This window comes from Mirounga leonina, unplaced genomic scaffold (genome assembly GCF_011800145.1).
Source record: "Mirounga leonina isolate KUSES-001 unplaced genomic scaffold, KU_Mleo_1.0 Mir_94, whole genome shotgun sequence".
In the NCBI taxonomy this organism is placed as follows: Eukaryota; Metazoa; Chordata; class Mammalia; order Carnivora; family Phocidae; genus Mirounga; species Mirounga leonina.
This window is the reverse complement of record NW_023270855.1, coordinates 48,607,330-48,634,470: the sequence shown is the minus strand read 5'-3', so window position 1 is coordinate 48,634,470 and position 27,141 is coordinate 48,607,330. Positions and strand designations below refer to the sequence as shown.

General features: G+C 40.0%; 1 protein-coding gene across 1 annotated transcript in view; it reads right to left on the bottom strand.

Annotated features, from left to right (window-relative positions):
* Positions 1-5,937: 5,937 nt before the first annotated feature.
* The window catches only part of LOC118005310 (adhesion G protein-coupled receptor E2-like), a 30,046-nt gene continuing 8,842 nt past the window's right edge, over positions 5,938-27,141 (bottom strand). Inside the window, exons 3-11 of the mRNA XM_034997175.1 lie at positions 25,984-26,091; positions 25,569-25,792; positions 25,187-25,366; positions 15,914-16,111; positions 15,415-15,650; positions 9,208-9,274; positions 8,708-8,799; positions 7,575-7,743; positions 5,938-7,483 (exon numbers count right to left, since the gene is read on the bottom strand). Coding sequence (XP_034853066.1) covers positions 7,370-7,483; positions 7,575-7,743; positions 8,708-8,799; positions 9,208-9,274; positions 15,415-15,650; positions 15,914-16,111; positions 25,187-25,366; positions 25,569-25,792; positions 25,984-26,091 — 1,388 coding nt within the window. The 3' untranslated portion in view covers positions 5,938-7,369. The remainder of the gene's footprint in view (positions 7,484-7,574; positions 7,744-8,707; positions 8,800-9,207; positions 9,275-15,414; positions 15,651-15,913; positions 16,112-25,186; positions 25,367-25,568; positions 25,793-25,983; positions 26,092-27,141) is intronic.

Below are 27,141 nucleotides of genomic sequence, written 5' to 3'. Positions count from 1 at the left end.
CATCAAGATAAAAAGCTTTTGCAAAGCAAAGGAAACGGTCAACAAAACCAAAAGACAACCGACAGAATGGGAGAAGATATTTGCAAATGACATATCAGATAAAGGGCTAGTATCCAAAATCTATAAAGAACTCATCAAACTCAACACCCAAAGAACAAAGAATCCAGTCAAGAATGGGCAGAAGACATGAACAGACATTTTTCCAAAGAAGACATCCAAATGGCCAACAGACACATGAAAAAGTGCTCAATATCGCTCAGCATCAGGGAAATCCAAATCAAAACCTCAATGAGATACCACCTCACACCAGTCAGAATGGCTAAAATTAACAAGTCAGGAAACGACAGATGTTGGCGGGGATGCGGAGAAAGGGGAACCCTCCTACACTGTTGGTGGGAATGCAAGCTGTTGCAGCCACTCTGGAAAACAGTATGGAGGTTCCTCAAAATGTTGAAAATAGAGCTACCCTATGATCCAGCAATTGCACTACTGGGTATTTACCCCAAAGATACAAAAGTAGGGATCCGAAATGGTACGTGCACCCTGGTGTTTATAGCAGCAATGTCCACAATAGCTAAACTGTGGAAAGAGCCAAGATGTCCATCGACAGATGAATGGATAAAGTAGATGTGGTATATATATACAATGGAATATTATGCAGCCATCAAAAGGAATGAGATCTTGCCATTTGCAACGACGTGGATGGAATTGGAGGGTATTATGTTGAGTGAAATAAGTCAAACAGAGAAAGACATGTATCATATGATCTCCCTGATATGAGGAATTCTTAATTGCAGGAAACAAACTGAGGGTTACTGGAGTGGAGGGTGGGGTGGGAGGGATGGGGTGACTGGGTGATAGACATTGGGGAGGGTATGTGCTCTGGTGAGCGCTGTGAATTGTGTGAGACTGTTGAGTCACAGATCTGTACCTCTGAAACAAATAATGCAATATATGTTAAGAAAAAAAAAAAAGAAGAAGAAGGTAGAGGGAGGGGAAGAATGAAGCATGGGAAATCGGAGGGGTAGACGAACCATGAGAGACAATGGACTCTGAAAAACAAACTGAGGGTTCTAGAGGGGAGGGGGGTGGGAGGATGGGTTAGCCTGGTGGTGGGTATTGAGGAGGGCACATTCTGCATGGAGCACTGGGCGTTATGCACAAACAATGAATCATGGAACACTTCATCTAAAACTAATGATGTAATGTATGGGGATTAACATAAGAATAAAAAAAATCATATGGAAAAATATTTTTATTTCATAGAGTAAAGGAGGAAGCTGACAGAAATAAGCAGCATCTTTGGAGGGGAAGCTGGAGAAAGAAGGGGAAATTATCAGTGTGTTGTGACAAAAAGACGGTCTTGCTGTGGTCAGCCAGTTCCCAGTAGAGGCTGATGGGGAAGGCATGTTCCACTTTTTTGGTACTTGCTCAAACTTGAGGGTAAGCAGAATTCAGGGGCATGTAGGAAAGAGAGAGGTCTCATTAAAGTTCGGTCAAGAAAAAGAAGAAAGTAGGAAATGGGCCATTGTGAGCACTTGTTCACTTACTCTTCAAGTGAACTGAGATCTGTAATCTCAGTGAACTGTCTCCTCGGTCACATTTTTTTCTTCTATATACATTTGATGGCTAGTTTACTAAATTTCACAAAAATGTCTTGGGACTTAGATTATCATTGCATTGACTGTGTAGATAAATTTGGAAATAATAGCTTCTTTATAATATTAAGACTTCCTCACCCCCACCAACCTCTCTCTTTCTCTAGGTTATAAGTTCTTCTTATGTTACACTTGACAATTTTCTCCTTGAGAAACTTCATGCATTTCTTGTAGGATTGTTCTCAGGTACTGTAGAAGTTTTAGTTTTAAATTTTATTTTATTTTTTAAAAATTATTTTTATTATTATGTTCAAACAGCTCTTTGCATTTTAAAATTTGTTTTTCCTTTGATAGGAAAATCAATGCATCTTGAACGTTGACCTTGCTATTGGGATGTGATTGGACTGTCAGTATTTTCCAATGAATTCTCTGAAGCTTTCTTGGCAAACAATCATGCCTTCTCTAAGTAATGATTGCTTTATGTCTCTCTTTCAAGTACAGGTACCTCTTCTTTTTGGTTTCCATCCCATGGGGTTGAGCTTGGAGGTAGCATAAAGAATTATGAGCCTATTCAGTTATGGATTTTCAAAGTCTTTTGAAATGAGTATTTAACATGGGTACCATGAGATTGCTCCACAAGTCCTGCTTCCTAAGCAAAGGTAAAGGCCCAATGGCTACTCACTCAGAATCTGCAGCTTAACAAGAGATACCAGATGTTCCACATACACAAGGAATTTCAAGAAGCATTGTGGGCAGAGAACTAATTAAGAATTAGAGTTGGAATATGTCATGCCTTATACTTTGTGCTCTCTCTCTATATATATATAATTATTATGTTAGTCACCATACAGTACATCATTAGTTTTTGATGTAGAGTTCCATGATTCATTGTTTGCATATAACACCCAGTGCTCCATGCAATACGTGCCCTCCTTAATACCCATCACCAGGCTAACCCACTCCCCCACCCCCCTCCCTTCTAAAACTCTTGGTTTGATTCCCAGAGTCCATAGCCTCTCATGGTTCATCTCCCCCTCTGATTTTCCCTTCCTTCGCCTAACGTCTTTCATGCTATATCTTATGTTCCACTTATAAGTGAAACCATATGATAATTGTCTTTCTCTGCTTGACTTATTTCACTTAGCATAATCTTCTCCAGTTCCATCCATGTTGATGCAAATTTTAGGTATTCATCCTTTCTGATGGCTGAGTAATATTCCATTGTATACTTTGCTTTTTAGCAGTGGTATTCTTGCCTTTACCAGGAGAGGGTACCTTATTTAAAACACTTAAAAGTTTATTTTTGATAACAAGTAAAAACATGAATACATTTTGTTGTAGAAATATAACACCACAAACACAAGAGATATCTGATTGATCCTCACCTTGACCTAACCTCCCTTGAATAAGTATTCTCTATTATCAACAAATTATAATTTGTTCTGCCAAACATAGAATCTATAACTTAATTATGAAAAGTTAGATAAGAGTATGTCTGTGTAAACATTACAATGTTAATAAATCTAAGATTTTAGAATTATATGGTATTGTGCTATGGACACCCAACAACTTGTACATGGAGATTTTTCCATGTCAACATAGGAAGAAGTGTTTCAGTTTTTGTGTCTGTGGACTGGCATTCCTTAAAACCAAAGTAACTTTTCATCTTGCCATTTCTTATTGATGGTTCACTTGAGTGGTTTGTGTTTTTCTGCCTTCCAATGCTACAATGAACACAGTGAGGTCATCATGCCCCTTGGGCTCCCTACTTCAGAGGCTTTTAAGGGCAGAGAAGACAGCATGCACTCCCCTGGATGAAGAGGACTTTGCAGCTGATTCCTGGAAGTTGGAATCCTCAGAACCTGGGAATTGGAAGTTTGTGACTAGAGGAGCCTGGGTACCAGAAACCCCTGCCTCCTGTACCTGGAGATCCAAGGCCGTGGATCTGCAGTAAGTGGAATTGAAATTTCAGGATTGGGTGGTCAAAAATCCAGAAACATGATCTGTAATCTAAGGCTTGGGTGGTGGGGATTCTGTGAAGCTGAGTAGGAATTCTGCATGTGGGAGATGTGAGGAATTGGAAGAATGAGCCTAGAAAGGAATTGGAGAGAGTCAGAGAATGGGGGAGACTGTTGTGGACCAGAGGGATGGGCTAGAGTCATTGGGGGGTCCTGATCAGAGAATGTGAGTGTCTGATGGTGGGAAGAGGGGTGGGGTCCTGGAAGAGCTAGGTGGGAGGAATCTGGAGCAGTGCTGGAAAGAGTCGGGGAGGATAGTGAGAGAGTTTTGAAATGAGGAAGCTAAGACGAGTCGGGGAGGATAGTGAGAGGGTTTTGAAATGAGGAAGCGAAGAGATCTGATATAAAATAGTTTGTTTACAGTGTAATAAAGAGCAAATAGCTGAGCCAGTATTTGAGCTCAGGCCAGTACAGACTGAATTTCCCAGCTGTAAAACACCCTGAGAATGTGCTAGAAGGTCAATCTGGGATTTCTGCTTGGGACTCTGTTTTGTAGGTTTTGTGTGGGGAGGGCTTTGTTTCCAGGGGGGTTTGCATGTTGGGAAAAGTACTGTATAGTGTCTGCTTCAGGAAGCAGCTGGGCACTTCCACATAGTGAAGTGAGGAGATCATATTGTGGGTGACTGGATGTTGTTCACTCCTCCTCCTTACCCAGATCCAAAGGATAGTCTACGTCTTGTGGAGGATTAATGGTTTTTAAGGAAAGAATTTGCTGGGAGAATAACTGGTATGGAAAATATAAACACACCAACAAAACTTGTGCATTGCTCCCATAATCTGGAGAAAGTCCTTCTAGATGTGAACACTTTCTTTTTATTATGTTAATCACCGTACATTACATCATTAGTTTTTGATGTAGTGTTCCTTGATTCATTGTTTGTGTATAACACCCAGTGCTCCATGCAGAACGTGCCCTCTTTAATACCCATCACCAGGCTAACCCATCCCCCCACCCCCCTCCCCTCTAGAACCCTCAGTTTGTTTCTCAGAGTCCATCGTCTCTCATGGTTCGTCTCCCTCCTCCGATTCCCCCCCTTCATTCTTCCCCTCCTGCTATCTTCTTCTTTTCTTTTTGCATTTATTTTTTAAAATTATTTTTTAAAAATTTTATTATGTTAGTCACCATACAATAATACATCATTGGTTTTTGATGTGGTGATCCACGATTCATTGTTTTCATATAACACCCAGTGCTCCATGCAGTACGTTCCCTCCTTAATACCCATCACTGGCCTAACCAATCCCCCCTCCCCCTCCCCTCTAAAAACCTGTTTCTCAGAGTCCATAGTCTCTCATGGTTCATCTCTCCCTCCAATTCCCACCCCCCCGATTTTTCCCTTCCTTTTCCTAATGTCCTCCATGCTATTCCTTATGTTCCACAAATAAGTGAAACCGTATGATAATTGACTTTCTCTGCTTGACTTATTTCACTCAGCATAATCTCTTCCAGTCCCATCCATGTTGATGCAAAAGTTGGGTATTCATCCTTTCTGATGACTGAGTAATATTCCATTGTATATATGGACCACATCTTCTTTATCCATTCATCTGTTGAAGGGCATCTTGGCTCTTTCCACAGTTTGGCTATTGCGGACATTGCTGCTCTGAACGTTGGGGTGCATATGGCCCTTCTTTTCACTACATCTGTGTCTTTGGGGTAAATACCCAGTAGTGCAATTGCTGGGTCATAGGGTATCTCTATTTTTAAATTTTTGAGGAACCTCCACACTGTTTTCCAAAGTGGCTGTACCAACTTGCACAGAAATCAGTTGCTTTCTTATACACTAACAATGCAACTGTAGAAAGAGAAATTAGAGAAATGATTCCATTTACAATAGCACCAAAACCCATAAGATACCTCAGAATAAACCTAACCAAAGAGGTAAAGGATCTATACTCTAGGAACTACAAAACCCTCATGAAAGAAATTGAAGAAGACACAAAAAGATGGAAAAATATTCCATGCTCATGGATCAGAAGAATAAACATCGTTAAAATGTCTATGCTACCCAGAGCAATCTATACCTTCAATGCCATCCCAATCAAAATTCCAATGACATTTTTCAAAGTGCTGGAACAAACAATCCTAAAATTTGTATTCTTTTTTTTTTAACATATAATATATTATTTGTTTCAGAGGTACAGGTCTGTGCTTCAACAGTCTTACACAATTCACAGCACTCACCATAGCACATACCCTCCCAGAGGGTAGATGTGAACAGTTTAAAGTGAAAAGTAGATAGTTATCCATATCATGTGAATTTATTTCTTTGTGCTTTGTAGCAACTTAGAATTTTCTTTTTATTTTTCAGATCACAAATATGTGAATATTCTCTTTTTAAATAATGTTAACAATGTATATATACAGCAAAATAGGAAAAATCTCCCCTACATCACATGGCTGCCTCTTCCAAGACACAGGCAAGATGTACACTTTGAAATGTACTTATTAACTTTTCTAAACATTAATATACATACATCATAAAATCTTGTACCAAACTATGAGAATAGAAGTGGTTCATAGTTGAAATATAAAGGAGATGAAGAAAGCTCAGGTAGAAAGATAGCAAGTTTTCCAGGGACTGTTGAGACATAGAAGCCAGACACACAAGAGGAGTATTTCAAAATGGAGGAGGCAAACACAGCATCCAGTACTGCCAAGAGTATCAAGTGCTGTCAAGAAAGCTAAGAGGACCAAAAGATATTTATAAGTGGAGAACATTGGAGGCCTAAGAGAGAGCTCTTTTGGTAGAATGATGGAGGCAAAATCCAGTTTCGAATATCTGGAGGAAGAAGAGGGAGGAATCAAATATATAACAATACTTCAGTGTCAGAGAGAGATTTAACATGTTGCAAAGCAGGTGGAAAGGATGCTATTGAGGACATGAGACCAAATATATTAGAAAGAAAATGTATGATCAGTAATGTGAAGTTACTGAGAAGTCAGGAGGTGTGCAGGTGGAAGAATTAGTGTAAAAGGTAGGAAGTATATTTTGTCTATCTGTGGTGACAAGATGGAATGAGGAGACAATGAACAGGATGCCAAATGGTTGGTGTTTTTGAGAGTGCAAAATTAACCTTGTTTCTTCCTGCTGACTCATGTTTTCTATATGAAGAATTCAGTAAGAAGATCTGCTGGAAAGAGGAAAAAGTTCGAAGGATGAGATTTTGATGAGTAGAGCATTTGGGAAGGAACAGTCTCAGAAGGAGGACAAGCAAGTGGGGGAGAGATGTGCAGATGACTTGGCAGGCAGGGTGGGGGTCACTGAAGTTGGGGGAAAGTAGAGGAGGCTGAAGGCCTTGCATAATTGACATAAGCCCTGTGAGTCTCATTTTCTTTCCAGAATGACTTGGGATAAAGGATGGGTGGTGACTGTGCAGTTTGTGCATCATTGCTCCAGATCATTAATTCCTAATTATTTAGCTGACCAAGTTTCCCTCTCTGCTTATAAGTATCTATCTTTTGTATCTTCTCCCCAAGTACAATTAGAAACCATATGCAACATGTCACACAAAGGGGGTGCTCTACAATTGTGGGGAAAGAGGACAGTCATGCAAGGGTCAATGTGAGCATAGAACCTCAGTGAGTGTAAGTATAGGAAGACCTCATTTCAAGACAGGGAAGTGCCTTCAAGTGAGTCCAGGGGTAAACTTGGTGTGAACCATCCAATATATCCCAGGTTGTCCAGTGAGATAGGCATGAGCTTGTCAAGAGGATTGGTTAGTGAAATGCTCTGGGAGCACTGCATAATATTACCAACTGTGTTTGGAGGCATCAGACATGGTCCCACTTGAGAGCATGTACTTCTCTGACTCGGCTTTGGTTTTCCTGACCTCTTTGAACCATTTTTTGTATTGTTCCCGGACCTGCAGAGGCAAAGCATGCGTGGGTCAGCTCACCAAAGGCAGTAAGGATGGTAGGAGGACCGGGGGGTGGGGGGGAGTCGGGCAGTGGTACCTGCTGGCTGAGGAGGCAGTACAAGAGGAAGATGAAGATGCCCTGCAGGCTGTTGATGATGGTGAAGAGGTAAGCCATGACATGGGCAGCTGGACCCACCTGCAGGATGCCCAGGCACCACGTGCAGCCCAAGATGAGCAGCTGAGCTGTGGCTTTAAATGTCAGCATCCTGGGTAGGAGGAGAAAGGAGGTCATGATGCCCCCAGAGCAACACAACCAGGGCTGGTTTCAAGTCCACTCCACGATGCTTCTGACTGAGTTGTGATCAACTTTGATCTTTATTGTCAATGGTTCCTAAAGAGAAACATTATTTGGGTCCAGGATGGCATTTTGACTAGGACTGAGGATAATGGTGACACCTGAGAATGTGAGTTTCAAACAGATGATGATGTTTCATGAAGATCCTCAATTTTGTTCAGCTGACATTACTGAGAATGTTCTGTGCACCTGGGGCTAGGGCATTCAAAACAACAAAAACAAGACTTCTGTTTTTACAGACCTTAAAGTCTAGTGGAAAGACAAGAACAAATGATTTGTGTGTGTGTGTGAAGTGAAGTACTTCTTTCCATCCAGGGCTGTTCCTTTCCTCACCCTCTCCATGAACTGAACCAGGACGTGCTTTGCCCAGAATAGAGCCCATTGATTCTGTGCAAAGTTGAGTAAAGCAGAGGACATCCCCAAACTGTTAGATGATGTGATATGTGGGTGTTGAAGCTGAGTTCACCAGGTGAAAGGGAAGGGGAAGGCAGAGGGCAGAGCATGCATGAAGGCATGGGCATGATGTGGTATGCTGGTTCTGGAAACTGTTGTGTGATTTCCTGCGTGTGTTATAAGTATGTGAATGTTCTCAGGACCTTTTTCATAGGGCCATGGTAGCAATCCCTGCTTATCAGAACTAAGCCCATTCTCTCTGCAGCTAAAGCGGTTTGTTGTTATGGTTGTGCATGGGTGGGATGTTTTTTTGGCATGGGTGTCAGCAGCAAACCACAGAATCTGATCTGGCTGCCAAGGAGAGTGGCTGCACCTCTCTCTTCCAGGCCCCCCAGGAGCACTGTGAAGGGACACCAGAGCCTTGGACGCGTGAGGATAATGTTCTGTATGGGGGGTGGTGTGCACCTGTGACCCATCCTCACCTTGTGTTCTGGAGTGTGGACACATCTCTGTTGTTGGAGGAGAGCTTGGTTTTCACAATCCAGAAGGTCATCAGAAAGAAAGCCAAATTAATCTGCAGAAAACCCACAGGTATATTAACTACACTCTACATCTGGCAAACCTTCGTCCTAGCTCATCCAGCTCCTAACCTGGCAGGGAAGAAGCTTTTGTGTTTTGTAACAGTCCTAGAAAAGCAAACTAAACACCCAGTAACTCAGGCCCATGTTTGCCCTGTAACTTCGGTGACCACTTCCATTCAGTTTGCATGGGAATTACAAATGTTAGCACTGAAAGTGCCACATCTCAGGAAACACCTTAGTCCTGGTTTTACAATGGGAATTCCCACCTCCTGGGAGCCCCTCATCAGTCCTGGGCCAACTGGAATGACTGCTCACCCTGCCTGTCACCCTCCTGATACACCTGATCTTTGAATAACCCTCAGCTGGGCAGGCGGGTTGCTCTGATGTCATCCATTACTCACGGAGAAAATGGTGCAGATGGGGCCAAAGAAGGTCCATATGAATCCTTTGTCTGTGTGGAGCCAGCATCTTAGAGAGAGATGGGAAGAGATTCAAGAAAATATTGGCTTTCATAGACAAAGGACTGATAAATAAACATACCCCTCCCTTCCCAATGTTTCTTCCTTCCTCCTTCATTATTATTATTATTATTTTACTGTTGCTGTCATTGTGTAAGAACATTGAACATAAGATCTATCCTCATAACAAATTTTCAGTATACAACACTGTCATTTATTGTCGCAATGGTTTATACTTGATATCTTGATCCTATTTATCTTATATTACTGAAACTTTGTATATGCTCTTGATAGTGGTCACGGTTACATGGGTGTATACTTATTCCCAAACCCATTAGGTTTTATACATTCAGTATGTTCAGCTTATTCCATGTGAAGCATTCTGTAATAAAGTTGTTTTTAAGAAACATAAATTCCTTTCAAAGAGCTCTTTTAAGTTTTGGCTTCCAGAAATGCCGGCAGAAATAAATATAAATTTTTTAAAGGAAAAAAAAGAATCAATCAGTAAAATAAATTTTATATATATATATATTTTTCTTTTTTTCTGGACAAATATCAAGTATATCCTCTGTGTCAGGATCTGTGCTTGGCCCTGAAGACCCAGTTGGGATTACGGTAGAGTGGTCTCAGTCCTCAGGGAGACACAGATGAAGTTGGAGGATCAACAATTAGACAATAGACAAAATCAAGATGATGAATTTTATTATCAAGTATGAGGAGCTATGAGGATATGTAGCTGGATCCATAATCTAGTCCAGGGTATAGGAGATCTCAATAGTTGGAAAGGGTTTCCCTGAAAGAACTGAATTATTTTTTTTAATTTAATTTTATTATGTTATGTTAGTCACCATACAATACATCATTAGTTTTTGACATGGTGATCCATGATTCATTGTTTTTGTATAACACCCAGTGCTCCACGCAGTACGTGCCCTCCTTAATACTCATCACCAGTCTAACCCATCCTCCCCCCCCAAAAACCCTCATTTTGTTTCTCAGAGTCCATAGTCTTCCTCCGAATCCCCCCCCTTTGTTTTTCCCTTCCTTCTTCTAATGTCCTCCATGCTATTCCTTATGTTCCACAAATAAGTGAAACCATATGATAATTGATTTTCTCTGCTTGACTTATTTCACTTGGCATAATATCCTCCAGTCCCATCCATGTTGATGTAAAAGTTGGGTACTCATCCTTTCTGATGGCTGGGTAATATTCCATTGTATATATGGACCACATCTTCTTTTTTTTTAATTTTATTTTATTATGTCATGTTAGTCACCATACAATACATCATTAGTTTTTGATGTAGTGATCCACGATTCATTGTTTCGTATAACACCCAGGGCTCCATGCAGTACATGCCATCCTTAATACCCATCACCAGGCTAACCCAACCCCCCCACCCCCCTCCCCTCTAAAACCCTCAGTTTGTTTCTCAGAGTCCATAGTCTCTCATGGTTCATCTCTCCCTCCAAATTTCCCCCCTTCATTTTTCCCTTCCTTCTCCTAACGTCCTCCATGCTATTCCTTATGTTCCACAAATAAGTGAAACCATATGATAATTAACTTTCTCTGCTTGACTTATTTCACTTAGCATAATCTCCTCCAGTCCCATCCATGTTGATGTAAAAGTTGGGTATTCATCCTTTCTGATGGTTGAGTAATATTCCATTGTATATATGGACCACATCTTCTTTATCCATTCATCTGTTGAAGGGCATCTCTGCTCTTTCCACAGTTTGGCTATTGTGGACATTGTTGCTATGAACATTGGGGTGGATATGGCCCTTCTTTTCACTACATCCATTTTGTTTCTTAAATTCCACATATATGTGAAGTCATATGATATTTGTCTTTCTCTTACTGACTTATTTCATGAGCATAATACCTTGTAGTTCCATCCACGTCATTACCAATGGCAAGAATTCATTCTTTTTGGTGGCTGAGTAATATTCCATTGTAAATATAAGTGCCACCTCCTTTTTTATCTGTTCATCTGTTGATGGACATCTGGACTCTTTCCATAATGTACGTGTGGAGGCATAAGGAAAGTGCCATATACTTAATGAAACAACTGTGTAGAATGCATCTCTCAACTAACATCTTCTTTCATGAAGATAGAAGCATTTTCAAATATGTGTGTGGAAGCATAAAGAAAATGCCCTATACTTTGAAACAACACTGTGTAACAGATGAGCATAGGGGAAGGGAAGGAAAAATAAAATAAGTTGAAAATTGAGAGGGAGGCAAATCATAAGAACTGAATTGTTTTAAAGCTGAGATGTGAAGGATGAGTATGTGTAGACAAGGTGAAAATTTTGGACCATCCAAGAAGTGAGTACAAAAAAACCCCAAAAGAAACAAAACAGCAAGCCTGCCCCAGCAGTAAGGCTCATGTGCATTACATAACTTACTCCTCATGAGGACACAGGTACTCACACACTCACAGATCAGGCATCTCAAGGCCACACTGAGAACAATGACAGAGCTGGACTTTATCCCCAGGGAGGGGAGCTGTGAGTGAGGTGGGAGGTGTGAGGACTGGGGAGAGGGTCAGATGGACCCAGGGGGAAGCATCAAAGGGAAGCTTTGAAGGTAGGCATTGGCAAAGCAGGCGGCTGCCGCCTGCTCTTATAAGTAGGTTTTATAGGAACACACACTCATTCCCTCCTGAACTGTCTGTGGTTCTGTTTGTGCTCTGAGGACAGGACTGAGTAGTTGCCACAGAGACTATAGGACCCACAAAGCTGGAATTTATTGATTATCTGGCCCTTTATGGAAAAAGTTCATTGACCTTTATGCTTAAGCCCCTAGGGAGGCCAGCTGGCCAGGGCTCCCTGATGCAGCTGAGCACTCATGTCATCAGGATAAGCGCATAATGTGAGCACCAGACTGGAAGTGACCCCAGCTCTGCCACCAACCAGCTGTGTGATCTTGGCCATGTTAGTTAATCTCCTTGTGCCTCAGTTACTCATCTGTAATATGGCTTATTACTAGTTTCTACTGCACAGGTTGTTGGGGCGATGATTTGAGCTGACATGTGAAAAATATTTAGAACAGTGATTGTATATCAGAAGTGATTTTTAAATCTTAGCTGTGGTTACAGTTATTTCGTCATCCAAATGACCCTTCGTTTCTTTTAAAATTAAGATAGAGAAGGAGTTTACACAAATCAATGCCTCCCTTTATGTCACTTTTGTTTTCTAGATTTTAAAAGAACACCCTCAATTAATACAATGAATATTTTATTAATAGACATTCACTAATATATGAGATGCAATTAATATTATACTAATACATAGTCATTTATATAATATGCACTGACTATTTAAAATAATTGAAGAATAGAGAACCCAGAAATGGACCCTTAACTCCACGGTCACCTAATATTCAACAAAGTGGGAAAGAATATCCAATGGAAAAGAGACAGTCTCTTCAACAAATGGTGTTGGGAAAATTGGACAGCCACATGTGGAAGAATGAACCTGGACCAGTTTCTTACACCATACACAAAAATAAACTCTAAATGGATGATAGACCTAAACATGAAACAAGAATCCATCAAAATATAGAGGAGAACACAAGCAGCAACTTTTTTGACCTCAGCCATAGCAACTTCTTGTTAAACACATCTCCAAAGTCAAGGGAAACAAAAGCAAAAATGAACTATTGGGACTTCATCAAGATAAAAAGCTATTGCACAGCAAAGGAAACAGTCAACAAGAATGAAAGGCAACCTATGGAATGGGAGACAATATTTTCAAATGTCTTATCATATAAAGGGCTAGTATCCAAAATCTATAAAGAATTTATCAAACTCAACACCTAAAAAACAAATATTCCAGTCAAGAAATGGGTAGAAGAAATGAACAGGCATTTCTCCAAAGAAGACATTCAAATGGCCAACAGACACATAACGAAAATGCTCCACATCACTTGGCATCAGGGAAATACAAATCAAAACCATAATGAGATACCACCTTACACTGGTCAGAATGACTAAAATTAACAAATCAGGAAACAACAGATGTTGGTGAGGATGCGGAGAAAGGGGAACCCTTTTACACTGTTGGTGGGAATGGAAACTGGTGCAGCCACCCTGGAAAACAGTATGGAAGTTCCTCAAAAAGTTAAAAAGAGAGCTACCCTATGACTCAGCAATTGTACTTCTAAGTATTTATCCAAAGTATACAAATATAATGATTCAAAGGGGCACGTGTACCCAGCAATGTCCACGATAGCCAAACAATGGAAAGAGCCCAAATATCCATCAAAGGATGAATGGATAAAGAAGAGGTGGTATATATATACAATAGAATATTACTCAGCCATCAAAAAGAATGAAATCTTGTCATATGCAACAACATGGATGTAACTAGAGGGTATTATGCTAAGTGAAATAAGTCAGTCAGAGAAAGACAAATACCATATGATTTCACTTATATGTGGAATTTAAGAAACAAAACAGATGAACATAGGGGAAGGGAAAGAGAAATAAAGTGAAATCAGAGAGGAAGACAAACCATAAGAGACTCTTAACTATAGGAAACAAACTGAAGGTTGCAGGAGAAGAGGAGGATGGGGGTAATTGTGTCATGTGCCTTAAGGAGGGCACTTGGTGTAATGACCACTGGGTGTTGTATGCAACTGAAGAATCACTAAATTCTGCCCCTGAAACTAATAAAAAGAATATAAGCTTCTCTACCCCACAAAAAATGAAATAATTAAATCTAAAAGATAAAACATAGTCACCTCATCTATGTTCACTATATATTAATTTATAATTATTATTTTATATATCATTATTAATATAAAACATAATTTATACTATATAATTATTAACATACTTCATAATTAATATTAAATAATCAAATCTTATCAGAGAAAGACAAATAGCATATTATTTCATTCATGTGTGGAATTTAAGAAACAAAGCAAATGTCCACAATAGCCAAACTATGGAAAGAGCCAAGATGTCCATCAACAGATGAATGGATAAAGAAGATGTGGTTTATATATTTAATGGAATATTATGCAGCCATCAAAAGGAATGAAATCTTGCCATTTGCAATGACATGGATGGAACTGGAGGGTATTATGCTGAGCGAAATAAGTCAATCAGAGAAAGATATGTATCATATGATCTCACTGATATGTGGAATTCTTAATCTCAGGAAACAAACTGAGGGTTGCTGGAGTGGTGGGGGGTGGGAGGGATGGGGTGGCTCGGTGATAGACATTGGGGAGGGTATTGCTATGGTGAGTGCTGTGAATTGTGTAAGACTGTTGAATCACAGACCCGTACCTCTGAAACAAATAATACATTATATGTTAAAAAAAAAAAAGAAGATAGTAGGAAGGGAGAAATGAAGGGGTGGAAATTGGTGGGGGAGATGAACCATGGGAGACTATGGATTCTGAGAAACAAACTGAGGTTTCTGAGGGGAAGGTGGGGGGGGATGGGTTAGCTTGGTGATAGGTATTAAAGAGGGCACGTACTGAATGGAGCACTGGGTGTTATATGCAAACAATGAATCATGGAACACTACATCAAAAACTAATGATGTAATGTATGGTGATTAACATGACATAATAAAAAAAAAGAAACAAAACAAATGAACTGAGGGGGAAAAAGAAAAAAGAGGGGCAAATCAGAAAGCGGACTCTTAAATATAGAGAACAAACTGAGGGTTGATGAGGGAGGTAGGTAGGGGGACAGTTTAAATGGGTGTTGGGGATTAAGGAGTGCACTTGTTGTGATGAGCACTGGGTACTATATATAAGTGATGAATCACTAAATTCTACATCTGAAACGAATAGTAATGTTGTACGTTAACTAGCTGGAATTTAAATAAAAAACTGAAAAAGAAAAAAAAATGGGATGAGACTAATGATGTAGTATAAGTTGGCTAATTGAATTTAAATAAAAGTAAAAAATGAGATGAAAATTAATAAATTAAAAATAATTAAATCTTAAGAACTTAAATAAAACAGTCACTTCAATGAAAGCAATCTTCCACCAGGTAATTGCCCTTGGAGTGGTCACTGACTTTTCTCTGCCTATCATGTTCTGGTGGAATTAAATTGCTCTTAGTTCTATGATGGCCATGGTTGTACTGGAGAAGATAAGGACAGTGAGAATTTGCATTTACTGGGTGGGTGTTCCATAAAGGAGAGGACTGGATGCAGCAGAAATGGCCACAATTATAGCTGGGACTCCATAGCCCACAGGAAACATGAACTTCTTCATGACCCTGCTCACACTGGAGTAGTTGAACACCATCAGGTTGCGTGCAGTGAGGAAGAGGTGCAGACCTTCCAGCAGCATCCAGGTGAAGGATGCCAGGTAGAGATAGTGTAGGACACCCGCAGTGATGGTGCACAGCACCTGGGGGAGGAGAAAGGTGTCACCAGGAGGGACTGTCAGGGAGGAGGGTGGCCCCAGGACCTTTCCCATACTTTGCCATTGAAGAGAACTCATGTATATGGTCACATTGTCAGGAGAGGGTTTGTCTTCTAGTTCATTAGTCAATGTGAAATAGGCTACTTACCCCTCTAACCTCCCCAGGACCCAAGGCTATTTTATCAGTGCTCCACGAAATGATCATCACGTAGGACAGGGCAGGGGGTCCTCTGTGGCAGTGTTAGTACCTTGATCTCAGTCCGGTCAATGGCCATGAGGAAGAGCAGGTGGGCCAGGAAGAGGCAGATTGAAAGCTGCAGGTGGATCGAGGTGCTGGTGTTCTGGATGGTTTTGCACAGCAGGAAGGTGAGGGCTGCCAGGAGGAGGCATAGCAGAGAGAGGTCCAGCCCCAGGTAGGTGATCACAGCCAGCACGGGATCCTCCTCCTGGTACCCATCAACGAGGAGATCACAGTCACATTTTTTTTTAAAGATTTTATTTATTTATTTATTTAAGAGAGAGAGAATGAGAGAGAGAGCAAGCATGAGAGGGGGGAGGGTCAGAGGGAGAAGCAGACTCCCTGCTGAGCAGGGAGCCCAATGTGGGACTCGATCCTGGGACTCCAGGATCATGACCTGAGCTGAAGGCAGTCACTTAACCAACTGAGCCACTCAGGTGCTCCACAGTCACATTTTTAAAAGCACAGACTAGAATAGCAAAACTTAAAAACCCTGATAGTACCAAATGCCAGCAAAATGAAGCAGCTGGAACTCTCATACACCGCTATTTGAGAATATAAAGGGTAACAACGGTTTTGAAATGGAGTTTGGGAGTTTTTTAAATAAAGTTAAACATACACTAATGCTAAAATACACCTATCATAGGATTCAGCAATTCCATTTCTGGGTATTTACCCAAGAGAAATGTAAACAAATGTCCACAAAAACAATCTTTAAGATGGGTTAGCCTGGTGATGGGTATTAAAGAGGGCATGTACTGAATGGAGCACTGGGTGTTATATGCCAACAATGAATCATGGAACACTACATCAAAAACTAATGATGTAATGTATGGTGATTAACATAACATAAAAAAAAAAGAATCTTCTATATCAGCTTTATTCATAATAGCCGAAACTGCAAGCAATGCAAATGCCCATTAACTGGAGGACAGATAAACAATTTGTGGAATAATCATATATTAGGATACTATATAGCAGTATAAAGGAATGAACTACTGTTACACACAGTAACATGGTAGAATCTCATAGAATGTTGAGTAAAAGAAGCCAGACACAAAGGAGAATAATTCTACTCTATTGAATGACTCTGGGGTAGTCAAAAGTAAACTATAGTGATAAAATTAGATCTGTGGTTTCCTGTGGGTAGGGATGGGAACACTGAGAGTGTACTGAGTGGCTTTCTGAGGTGATGGAAGGGTTCTATAGCTCAGTGAGAGTTGTAGTTCAGGGTGTTTAGAATTGGGAAAACTTATGATGTGTACACTTATAATCTGATTTTTATTGCAATAATATTGTACCCCAATAAAATCAATTTTTAAAAAAATGAATTACTTGAGTGTCTGATGTCTAGAAGAGAAGTAGAGCTCATATAAACTCAGCAGTATCTGTGTGACAGGATAATTCTCCTTCAAGATATCAGGCCTTTGACTATTAGGGTTGTATTTTGATGCTGAAACTAAGTTTTTTGTATTTTGTATTTTGATGCTGAAACTAAGTTTTACATGTTGCTCTTCTGGAAGTGATACTTCAGTCCTACCCATTGCAATGACCTGAGATCACCTTCATGAGTATTTGTACCAGCTCAGCTAAAAAATAATAATATTCTTGGGCTGGGAAAAATAACATGGACCACAAAAGCACATGCACTTATCTTTTTCCCCTATTCCCCTCCCATATCTTCCCACTGCTAATGATTCATTCCAAATTCTAGTACTTATCAAGCTTTAAAGAAATCCTTGTTTGCAAGAAAAAGTTAATTATTTTAGTATTGAAAAAGGTGGCCCAAAGGTTGCACGTACACACACACACACACACACACACACACACCTGTTCCTGGAAATGCTTCAAATGTCACAGTGTAATGAAAACCAAAAACATCATTTCCACTTTCTGTGAAAATAGAGAATAATTGGAAGAGATGTTAATATCAGAGAAGACTGACTGGAAGTGCACATTGGAGGAAACCTGAATAATCTGTTTCACGATTACAACAGTGGGAATGATGTGGGCAGGAGTCTCCTACTAGTTTATTTAAAGATTCAGAGGAGCTGAAGCTAAGTGTTTAATTATACAAAAGACCCATATTTGCAGGAAGAAGTTTGGCTCTAGTTGTGGAGGAAAACTGGTTTTGTATGTGAAAGCCCCACTGCTGACTTCTAATTTTGGTTAGATAAATTTTTAAAACTCACATAAAAGCCATGAAAACCTGTAATATAGCCCTGAACATGTTTTTACATACATATCTTGGAAATCACTCCTCCAGGAAACACCATCTGCCTTAAAGATAAGTGATCAAAAGGAACAAACACAGATCTATACAAAATATTATACAAAATATCACCAGAAATAAAGGAGGAAGAAAGAAAAAAAATTTTAGTAAGGATTACTCATGAAATAATTGTTAACTTGGAGCAGAAGAAAGTTGTGACATTATTTACCCTGAACAAAGGAAGCGCTTGCCTTTATAAGTAAGAATTGGAAAGCAGAGATATAAGGCATCAGAGAAGAGAAATCTTAAGAAGTTGTGTGTTACAAAAGCCCAGTAGATAAATAGAAGGAAAAAACCCTCTAGAAATGAAGGCAAGATTTAAAGAGGTCATATTAAAAAAGGACCTATTGAAGCATAGTTTAAGAGATATAGAGAACAAGGAGGAGGAGCAAGATGGCCGAGGAGTAGGACACCTAAATTTCATTTGGTCCCAGGAATTCAGCTAGATAGGTATCAAACCATTCTGAACACCTACAATGAAACAGGAGAATGGGTCAACCAGGAAATTAAAGAAGGATTTAAAAAATTCATGGAAACAAATGAAAATGAAAGCACAACTGTTCAAAATCTTTGGGATGCAGCAAAGGCGGTCCTAAGAGGAAAGTATATAGCAATACAAGCCTTTCTCAAGAAACAAGAAAGGTCTCAAGTACACAACCTAACCCTACACCTAAAGGAGCTGGAGAAAGAACAGCAAATAAAGCCTAAACCCAGCAGGAGAAGAGAAATAATAAAGATCAGAGCAGAAATCAATGAAATAGAAACCAAAAGACAGTAGAACAGATCAATGAAACTAGGAGCTGGTTCTTTGAAAGAATTAATAAGTTGATAAACCCCTGACCAGACTTATCAAAAAAAAAAGAGAGAGAAATGACCCAAATCAACAAAATCATGAATGAAAGAGGAGAGATCACAACCAACACCAAAGAAATACAAACAATTATAAGAACATGTTGTGAGCAACATATGCCAGCAAATTAGACAATCTGGAAGAAATGGATGCATTCCTAGAGACGTATAAACCACCAAAACTGAACCAGGAAGAAATAGAAAACCTGAACAGACCCATAACCAGTAAGGAAATTGAAGCAGTAATAAAAAATCTCCCAGTAAACAAGAGCCCAAGGCCAGATGGCTTCCCAGGGGAATTCTACTAAACATTTAAGAAGAATTAATACCTATTCTTCTGAAACTGATCCAAAAAATAGAAATGGAAGGAAAACTTCCAAACTCATTTTATGAGGCCACCATTACCTTGATCCCAAAATCAGACAAAGACCCCATCAAAAAGGAGAAATACAGACTAATATCCCTGATGAACATGGATGCAAAATTCTCATCAAAATACTAGCCAATAGGATCCAACAGTACATTAAAAGGATTATTCACCATGACCAAGTGGGATTTATCCCTGGGTTGCAAGGTTGGTTCAACATCCGCAAATCAATCAATGTGATACACTACATTAATAAAGAAAGAACAAGAGCCATATGATCCTCTCAATAGATGCAAAAAAAGCATTTGACAAAGTAAAGCATGGTTTCTTGATTAAAACTCTTCAGAATGTAGGGATACAGGGTAATACCTTAATATCATAAAAGCCATCTATGAAAAACCCACAGTGAATATCATTCTCAATGGGGAAAAACTGAGAGCTTTTCCCCTAAGGTCAGGAACATGGCAGGGATGTCCATTATCATCACTGCTATTCAACATAGTACTAGAAGTCCGAGCCACAGCAATCAGACAACAAAAAGAAATAAAAGGCATCCGAATCAGCAAAGAAGAAGTCAAACTCTCACTCTTTGCAGATGATATGACACTTTATGTGGAAAAGCCAAAAGACTCCACCCCAAAGCTGCTAGAACTGATACAAGAATTCAGTAAAGTGGCAGGATATAAAATCAATGCATAGAAATCAGTGGCATTTCTATACACCAACAACAAGACAGAAGAAAGAGAAATTAAGGAGTCGATCCCATTTACAATTGCACCCAAAACCATAAGATACCTAGGAATAAATCTAACCAAAGAGGCAAAGGATCTGTACTCAAAAAACTATAAAATACTCATGAAAGAAATTGAGGAAGACACAAAGAAATGGAAAAACGTTCCATGCTCATGGATTGGAAGAACAAATATTGTGAAGATGTCAATGCTATCTAGAGCAATCTACACATTTAATGCAATCCCTGCCAAAATACCAACCACTTTTTTCAAAGAAATGGAACACATAATCCTAAAATTTGTATGGAACCAGAAAAGACCCTGCATAGCCAGAGGAATGTTGAAAAAGAAAAGCAAAGCTGGCGGCATCACAATTCCGGACTTCAAGCTCTATTACAAAGCTGTACTCATCAAGATGGTATGGTACTGGCACAAAAACAGACACATAGATCAATGGAACAGAATAGAGAGCCCAGAAATGGACCCTCAACTCTATGGGCAACTAATCTTTGACAAAGCAGGAAAGAATGTCCAATGGAAAAAAGACAGCCTCTTCAACAAATTGTGTTGAGAAAATTGGGACAGCCACATGCAGAAGAATGAAACTGGACCATTTCCTTACACCACACACAAAAATAGACTCCAAATGGGTGAAAGATATTGTCAGACAGGAATCCTGAGAAAGAAACTGAGAGTTCTAGAGGGGAGGGCAGTGGGGGATGGCTTAACCTGGTGATGGGTATTAAAGAGGGCATGTACTGAATGGAGGACTGGGTGTTATACGCAGACAATGAGTCATGGAAAACTACATCAAAAACTAATGATGTAATGTATGGTGATTAACATAACATAACAAAAAAATAACATAATAAAAACAAAATGCTTCTGTCTAAAAAAAAAAAACCAAAACCTAGTGGAGAACACAGGCAGCCACCTCTTCAACCTCAGCCACAGCAACTTCTTCCTAGAAACATCATCAAAGGCAAGGGAAGCAAGAGCAAAAATGAACTATTGGGACTTCATCAAGATAAAAAGCTTTTGCACAGCAAAAGAAACAGTCAACAAAACCAAAAGACAACTAACTGACAGAACGGGAGAAGATATATATATTTTTTTATTCTTATGTTAATCCCCATACATTACATCATTAGTTTTAGATGAAGTGTTCCATGATTCATTGTTTGTGCATAACACCCAGTGCTCCATGCAGAATGTGCCCTCCTCAATACCCACCACCAGGCTAACCCATCCTCCCACCCCCCTCCCCTCCAGAACCCTCAGTTTGTTTTTCAGAGTCCATCGGGGAGAAGATATTTTCAAATGACTTGTCAGATAAAGGGCTAGTATCCAAAATCTATAAAGAACTTCTGAAACTCAACACCCAAAGAACAAATGATCTAATCAAGAAATGGGCAGAAGACATGAACAAACATTTCTGCAAAGAAGACATCCAAATGGCCAACAGACACAAGAAAAAGTGCTCAACATCACTTGGCATCAGGGAAATCCAAATCAAAACCTCAATGAGATAGCACCTCACACCAGTCAGAATGGCTAAAATTAACAAGTCAGGAAAGGACAGATGTTGGCGGGGATGCGGAGAAAGGGGAACCCTCCTACACTGTTCGTGGGAATGGAATCTGGTGTAGCCACTCTGGAAAACGGTATGGAGGTTCCTCGAAAAGTTTAAAATAGGGCTACCCTCTGACCCAGCATTTGCACTACTAGGTATTTACCTCCAAGATACAAATGTAGTGATCTGAAGGGGTACGTGCACCCCAACGTTTATAGCAGCAATGTCTACAATAGCCAAACTATGGAAACAGCCAAGATGTCCATCAACAGATGAATGGATAAAGAAGATGTGATACACACACACACAGATACAATGGAGTATTATGCAGTATCAAAAACCCCGAAATCTTGCCATTTGCAATGACGTGGATGGAACTAGAGAGTATTATGCTAAGCAAAATAAGTCAATCAGAGAAAGACAAGTATCATATGATCTCACTGATATGAGGAATTTGAGAAATAAGACAAAGGACCATAGGGGAAGGGAGGAAAAAATGACACAAGATGAAACCAGAGAGAGAGACAAACCATAAGTGACTCTTAATCTTGGGAAACAAACTGAGGGTTGCTGGAGTAGTGGGGGGTGGGAGGGATGGGGTGGCTGGGTGATGGACATTGGGGAGGGTATGTGCTATGGTGAGTGCTGTGAATTGTGTAAGATGATGAATCACAGACCTGTACCCCTGAAACAAATAATAAATTATATGTTAAAAGAAAAAGTAGTAGAAAGGGAAAAATGAAGGGGGGGGAAGAGGAGGGGGAAATGAATCATGAGAGACTATGGACTCTGAGAAACAAACTGAGGGTTTTAGAGGGGAGGGAGATGCGGGGATGGGTTAGCCCGGTGATGTGTATTAAGGAGGGCATGTATTGTGTGGAGCACTGGGTCTTATATGCAAATAATGAATCATGGAACACTACACCAAAAACTAATGATATAATGTATGGTGACTAACATAACATAATAAAATAAAATTAAACAATCAAACAAACAAAAACCAAACCAAAAAAAAGAGATATAGAGAACAGGAATGAAAAAATGGGCAAAATTATGTTAATATATACAATGGACTATTATTACTCAGCCATCAAAAAGAATGAAATCTTGCCACTTGCAATGACGTGGATGGAGCTAGAGGGTATTATGCTAAGTGAAATAAGTCAGTCAGAGAAAGACTACCATATAATTTCACTCATATGTGGAGTTTAAGAAACAAAACAGAAGAACTCGGGGAAAGGAAGGAAAAATAAAGTAAGATGAAAACAGAGAGGGAGGCAAACCATAAGAGACTCTTAACTCTAGGAAACAAACTGAGGGTTGCTGGAGGGGTGGGGGGTGGGGGGATGGGGTAACTGGGTGATGGGCTTTAAGGACAGCACGTGATGTAATGAGCACTGGGTGTTATATGCAACTGATGAGTCACTACACTCTACCCCTTAAACTAATAATGCACTATATGTTAACTGACTTGAATTTAAATTAAAAAAAGAAAACACTTCTATCTTCATGAAAGAAGATGTTAGTTGAAAGATGCTTGTCAAAATATCTGGGAAACAAACTGAGGGTTACAGAAGGGAAGAGGATGGGGGTATGGAGTAACAAGCTGATGGGTATTAAGAAGGGCATGTGTTGGGCGCCTGGGTGGCTCAGTTGGTTAAGCGACTGCCTTCGGCTCAGGTCATGATCCTGGAGTCCCGGGATCGAGTCCCACATCGGGCTCCCTGCTCAACAGGGAGTCTGCTTCTCCCTCTGACCCTCCTACCTCTCATGCTCTCTGTCTCTCATTCTCTCTGTCTCAAATAAATAAATAAAATCTTTAAAAAAAAAAAGAAGGGCATGTGTTGTGATGAGCCCTGGGTGTTATATGCAACTAATGAATCATTGAACACTGCATCAAAAACTAATAATATACTATATGTTGGCTAACTGAACATAATAATAAAAGAATATTAATATAAGGAGAGAAGTAAAAGGACTTCAGAGGAGAAAGATATATGGGAACCAGGCAAATGAGAGCCACTATATGCATTCAATGAAGAAAACCCAACCAATGAAGAGAACAAATGTTGAAAAAGAGATTTCAAGACATTTTCAAAAATGAAAGAAAAGTCAAATCTATACACTTAAACACCTTGCATGGATTGTGGGGAAATAGCCAAGAATGACAATATAGTTACCCTACTTTAAAATTTAAAAGAATCCATTGGATGGCTATAGAAATGTGTTGAAATGTGGAGATAAAGATACAGACACACATATACGTATAGATATAATATATATATTAGAACTACAAATGAACTAGTAATGTTACTGCAACATTGTAGAAACCAAATATTACAAAGAAAATGTTTATCATTTGAGATTGGTTAAAGTATGGAACAGCCACAGAATGGAAAGTTATGCAGATGTAAAAATGAATGATAAAGTTCTCTATGTATCAATATTGAATCTCACAAGTATTTTAAGTGGAAAAAATACATAAGAGTGAATATGGTAGGCAATGGCTTGAGTGGAAATAAAACTGTATATTATATGTATTAGTTTGTTTATACATAAAATATCTCTAAAAGGACTCAAACATGGATGGGACTGGAGGAGAATATGTTATGTGAAATAAATCAAGCAGAGAAAGTCGATTATCATATGGTTTCACTTATTTGTGGAACATAAGGAATAGCATGGAGGACATTAGGAGAAGGAAGGGAAAAATGAAGGGGGGGAAGCGGAGGGAGAGATGAACCATGAGAGATTATGGACTCTGAGAAACAAACTGAGGGTTTTAGAAGGAAGGGGGTGGAGGGATGGGTTAGCCTGGTGATGGGTATTAAGGAGGGCACGTATGGCATGGAGCACTGGGTGTTATACGAAAACAATGAATCCTGGATCACTACAGCAAAAACTAATGATGTATTATATGGTGACTAACATAACATAATAACATAAAATAAAATAAATAAAAGCAACCTAACTTTTAAACATTTAAAAAATAAATAAAAGGGCCAAAAAGAAACTGAGATTTCTTCCAAGGACCCTGATCACTGGGGGCCATGGGTGGGAAAGAGACTTTTCAATGGTACTCTTTTTGTTGCCTTTGAGTTTTAAACCATAGTTTTCATCTCTTCAAAAATTTAACTGGGAAAACTTATACAACGTATTTTATTCTTTAGTGAAGTGGCAGGAGGAAGCACACTGTTTTGGGGGTGCTGTTTGAATTTGTCTGGATTCCTATGAGGCCTGGCCATTTAACTAAAAGAGTTCTCATTCTTATCTCCATGTGGATCCTTACTTGCTGTCACCTGGGTGAATCTCAGTTCTTGGTTCCCCCTGAAGAAGTAATCCTGTCACCTGGCCAGGAGAGGATGATGGTTTGGCCCTCGATGCTGCCATTCTCCCCGGCTCCCTTCTGACCTCTCTCATCACATCTGTTCCTTTCTGGTGCCTGCAGTCCCTAGCATCCTTGTCTCCATGGCCTCTCTTAGGGCTCTCACCTGCACATTGTAGTGGGCCATGAGGATGGCAAAGCTGCTGAGGTGGGTGCACTGGCAAGTGGTGCTGGTGCCTCTGGTGGCCACCATCCTGCAGCCTGCGGTGGACCAGTGACCATACCCATTCTGACCATGTTTCCAGAAGATGCAGAACACCTCCTCCCTTGGCCCAGGGGTCACTGACTGTAGGAACAGGGCATAGGAGTGAGCTGGTTGGTGGTTCTGGTGCTCAGAGAGGCTGACTCAGAGCTGACTCAGGAAGGGCTGACTATACTGGGGAGGCAATCACTGGCAGGGGAGCTCCCCAGAGCCCCAAGGCTGAGCTGAGCAGTGAGGCTGCCCAGGACCCAGGCTCCTTCCACATTCCCATCTCACCAGCACTCACATGGTGGGAAAAGATGAAGGTGATGGGGGAGCTGAGGTTCTGGGTGTCCTTGTTGCTCATAAAGGCAGAGTTGACATCTGAGAGCAGGACAGAGGAGACTCCTTGCACCACGCCCTTGTGTGCATCATGCAGAACTGCCTGCTTCTTAGGCTCCAGGACTAGGGGGACCTCAGCCAGCAACCTGCCCATCCCTGGAGTGGAGACAAGGCCCACCACAGAAGGGCCTGTAGGAAGAGACCAATGTTGATACTTTGGGGTGCCCAAAAGGGCCCCTTCCTCCTCAGACGGACTCTCCCCTGTAGCCCCACCCACCCTACACTTTCCTTTAATCTTTAATTCTGTGCATGGCCCATCCTGGCTGTCTTGTCCCATCGCAAGGTCTCAGTGGCCTTCCGTTCTCCATTTTAGTCATTACCAAAGTCACTGAATTCCTGTGCCACATCCCAGTTCAGATGCATCTTTGCATGGCTCTGGCCCAAGGTGACATCCCCGATTCCTTGCTCTTGCACCTTCAGGGACAGTTCTATGGTGGTGGCAATGACAGGAGAGACAGGAGAAGTCAGGTTATTGCTTGCAGTATTGGGATTAGATTTTTTGATAATGCTGATAAACCACAGGAATTTTAAGTACTGATGTGAGAGTAATGTGGTTGGCTTAATACTGTTATTTGAGCATTTTTGAAAGCTGAAAACCAAAGGGTGTCCAAAGATTGTACTTATTTAGAAAATTTTCTACTAAATTTGCATAATCTCAAGAAAAGGGAGAAAATGCTAATGGACAAGTCAAGGCTTCTGTTGCTATGACAATTCTAATTCTAGTTCAAAGATTTTCTAAATTTGAATATATACAACACTACTCTTAAAGCTGATGTAGGTATTTGCAACTCAAAGTCTCACAAGGTCTGGTATCTGGACTATATAAAGAATTCTTACAACCCAATAATAGGACAAATAACCCAATTAAAAACCCAAAGAATACAAAATACTAATTTAAAGGGCTACATGCACCCCGGTGTTTATAGCAGCATTATCAACAATAGTCAAATTATGGAAAGAGACCAAATGTCCATCAACTGATGAATGGATAAAGAAGGTGTGATTTATATATACAATGGAATATTACTCAGCCATCAAAAAGGATGAAATCTTACATTTGCAATGACATGGAAGGAGCTAGAGAGTATTATGCTAAGTGAAATAAATCAGTCAGAGAAAGACAAATACAATAGGATTTCACTCATATGTGGAATTTAAGAAATAAAACCAATGATCATAGGGGAAAAAAAAGAGAGGAAAACCAAGAAATAGACTCAACTCTAGAGAACAAACTGATGGTTACCAGAAGGGAGGTGGGAGGATGGGTGAAATAGGTGATGGGAATTAAGGAGGGCACTTGTTGTAATGAGCACCGGGTGATGTATGGAAGTGTTGAATCAGTGTATTGTATACCTGAAACTCATATTACACTGTATGGTAACTAAGTGGAGTTTAAATAAAAAACATTCATATATATATATCTATACATATCTATCTATCTATCTATCTATCTATCTATCTATCTATCTCCCACATCT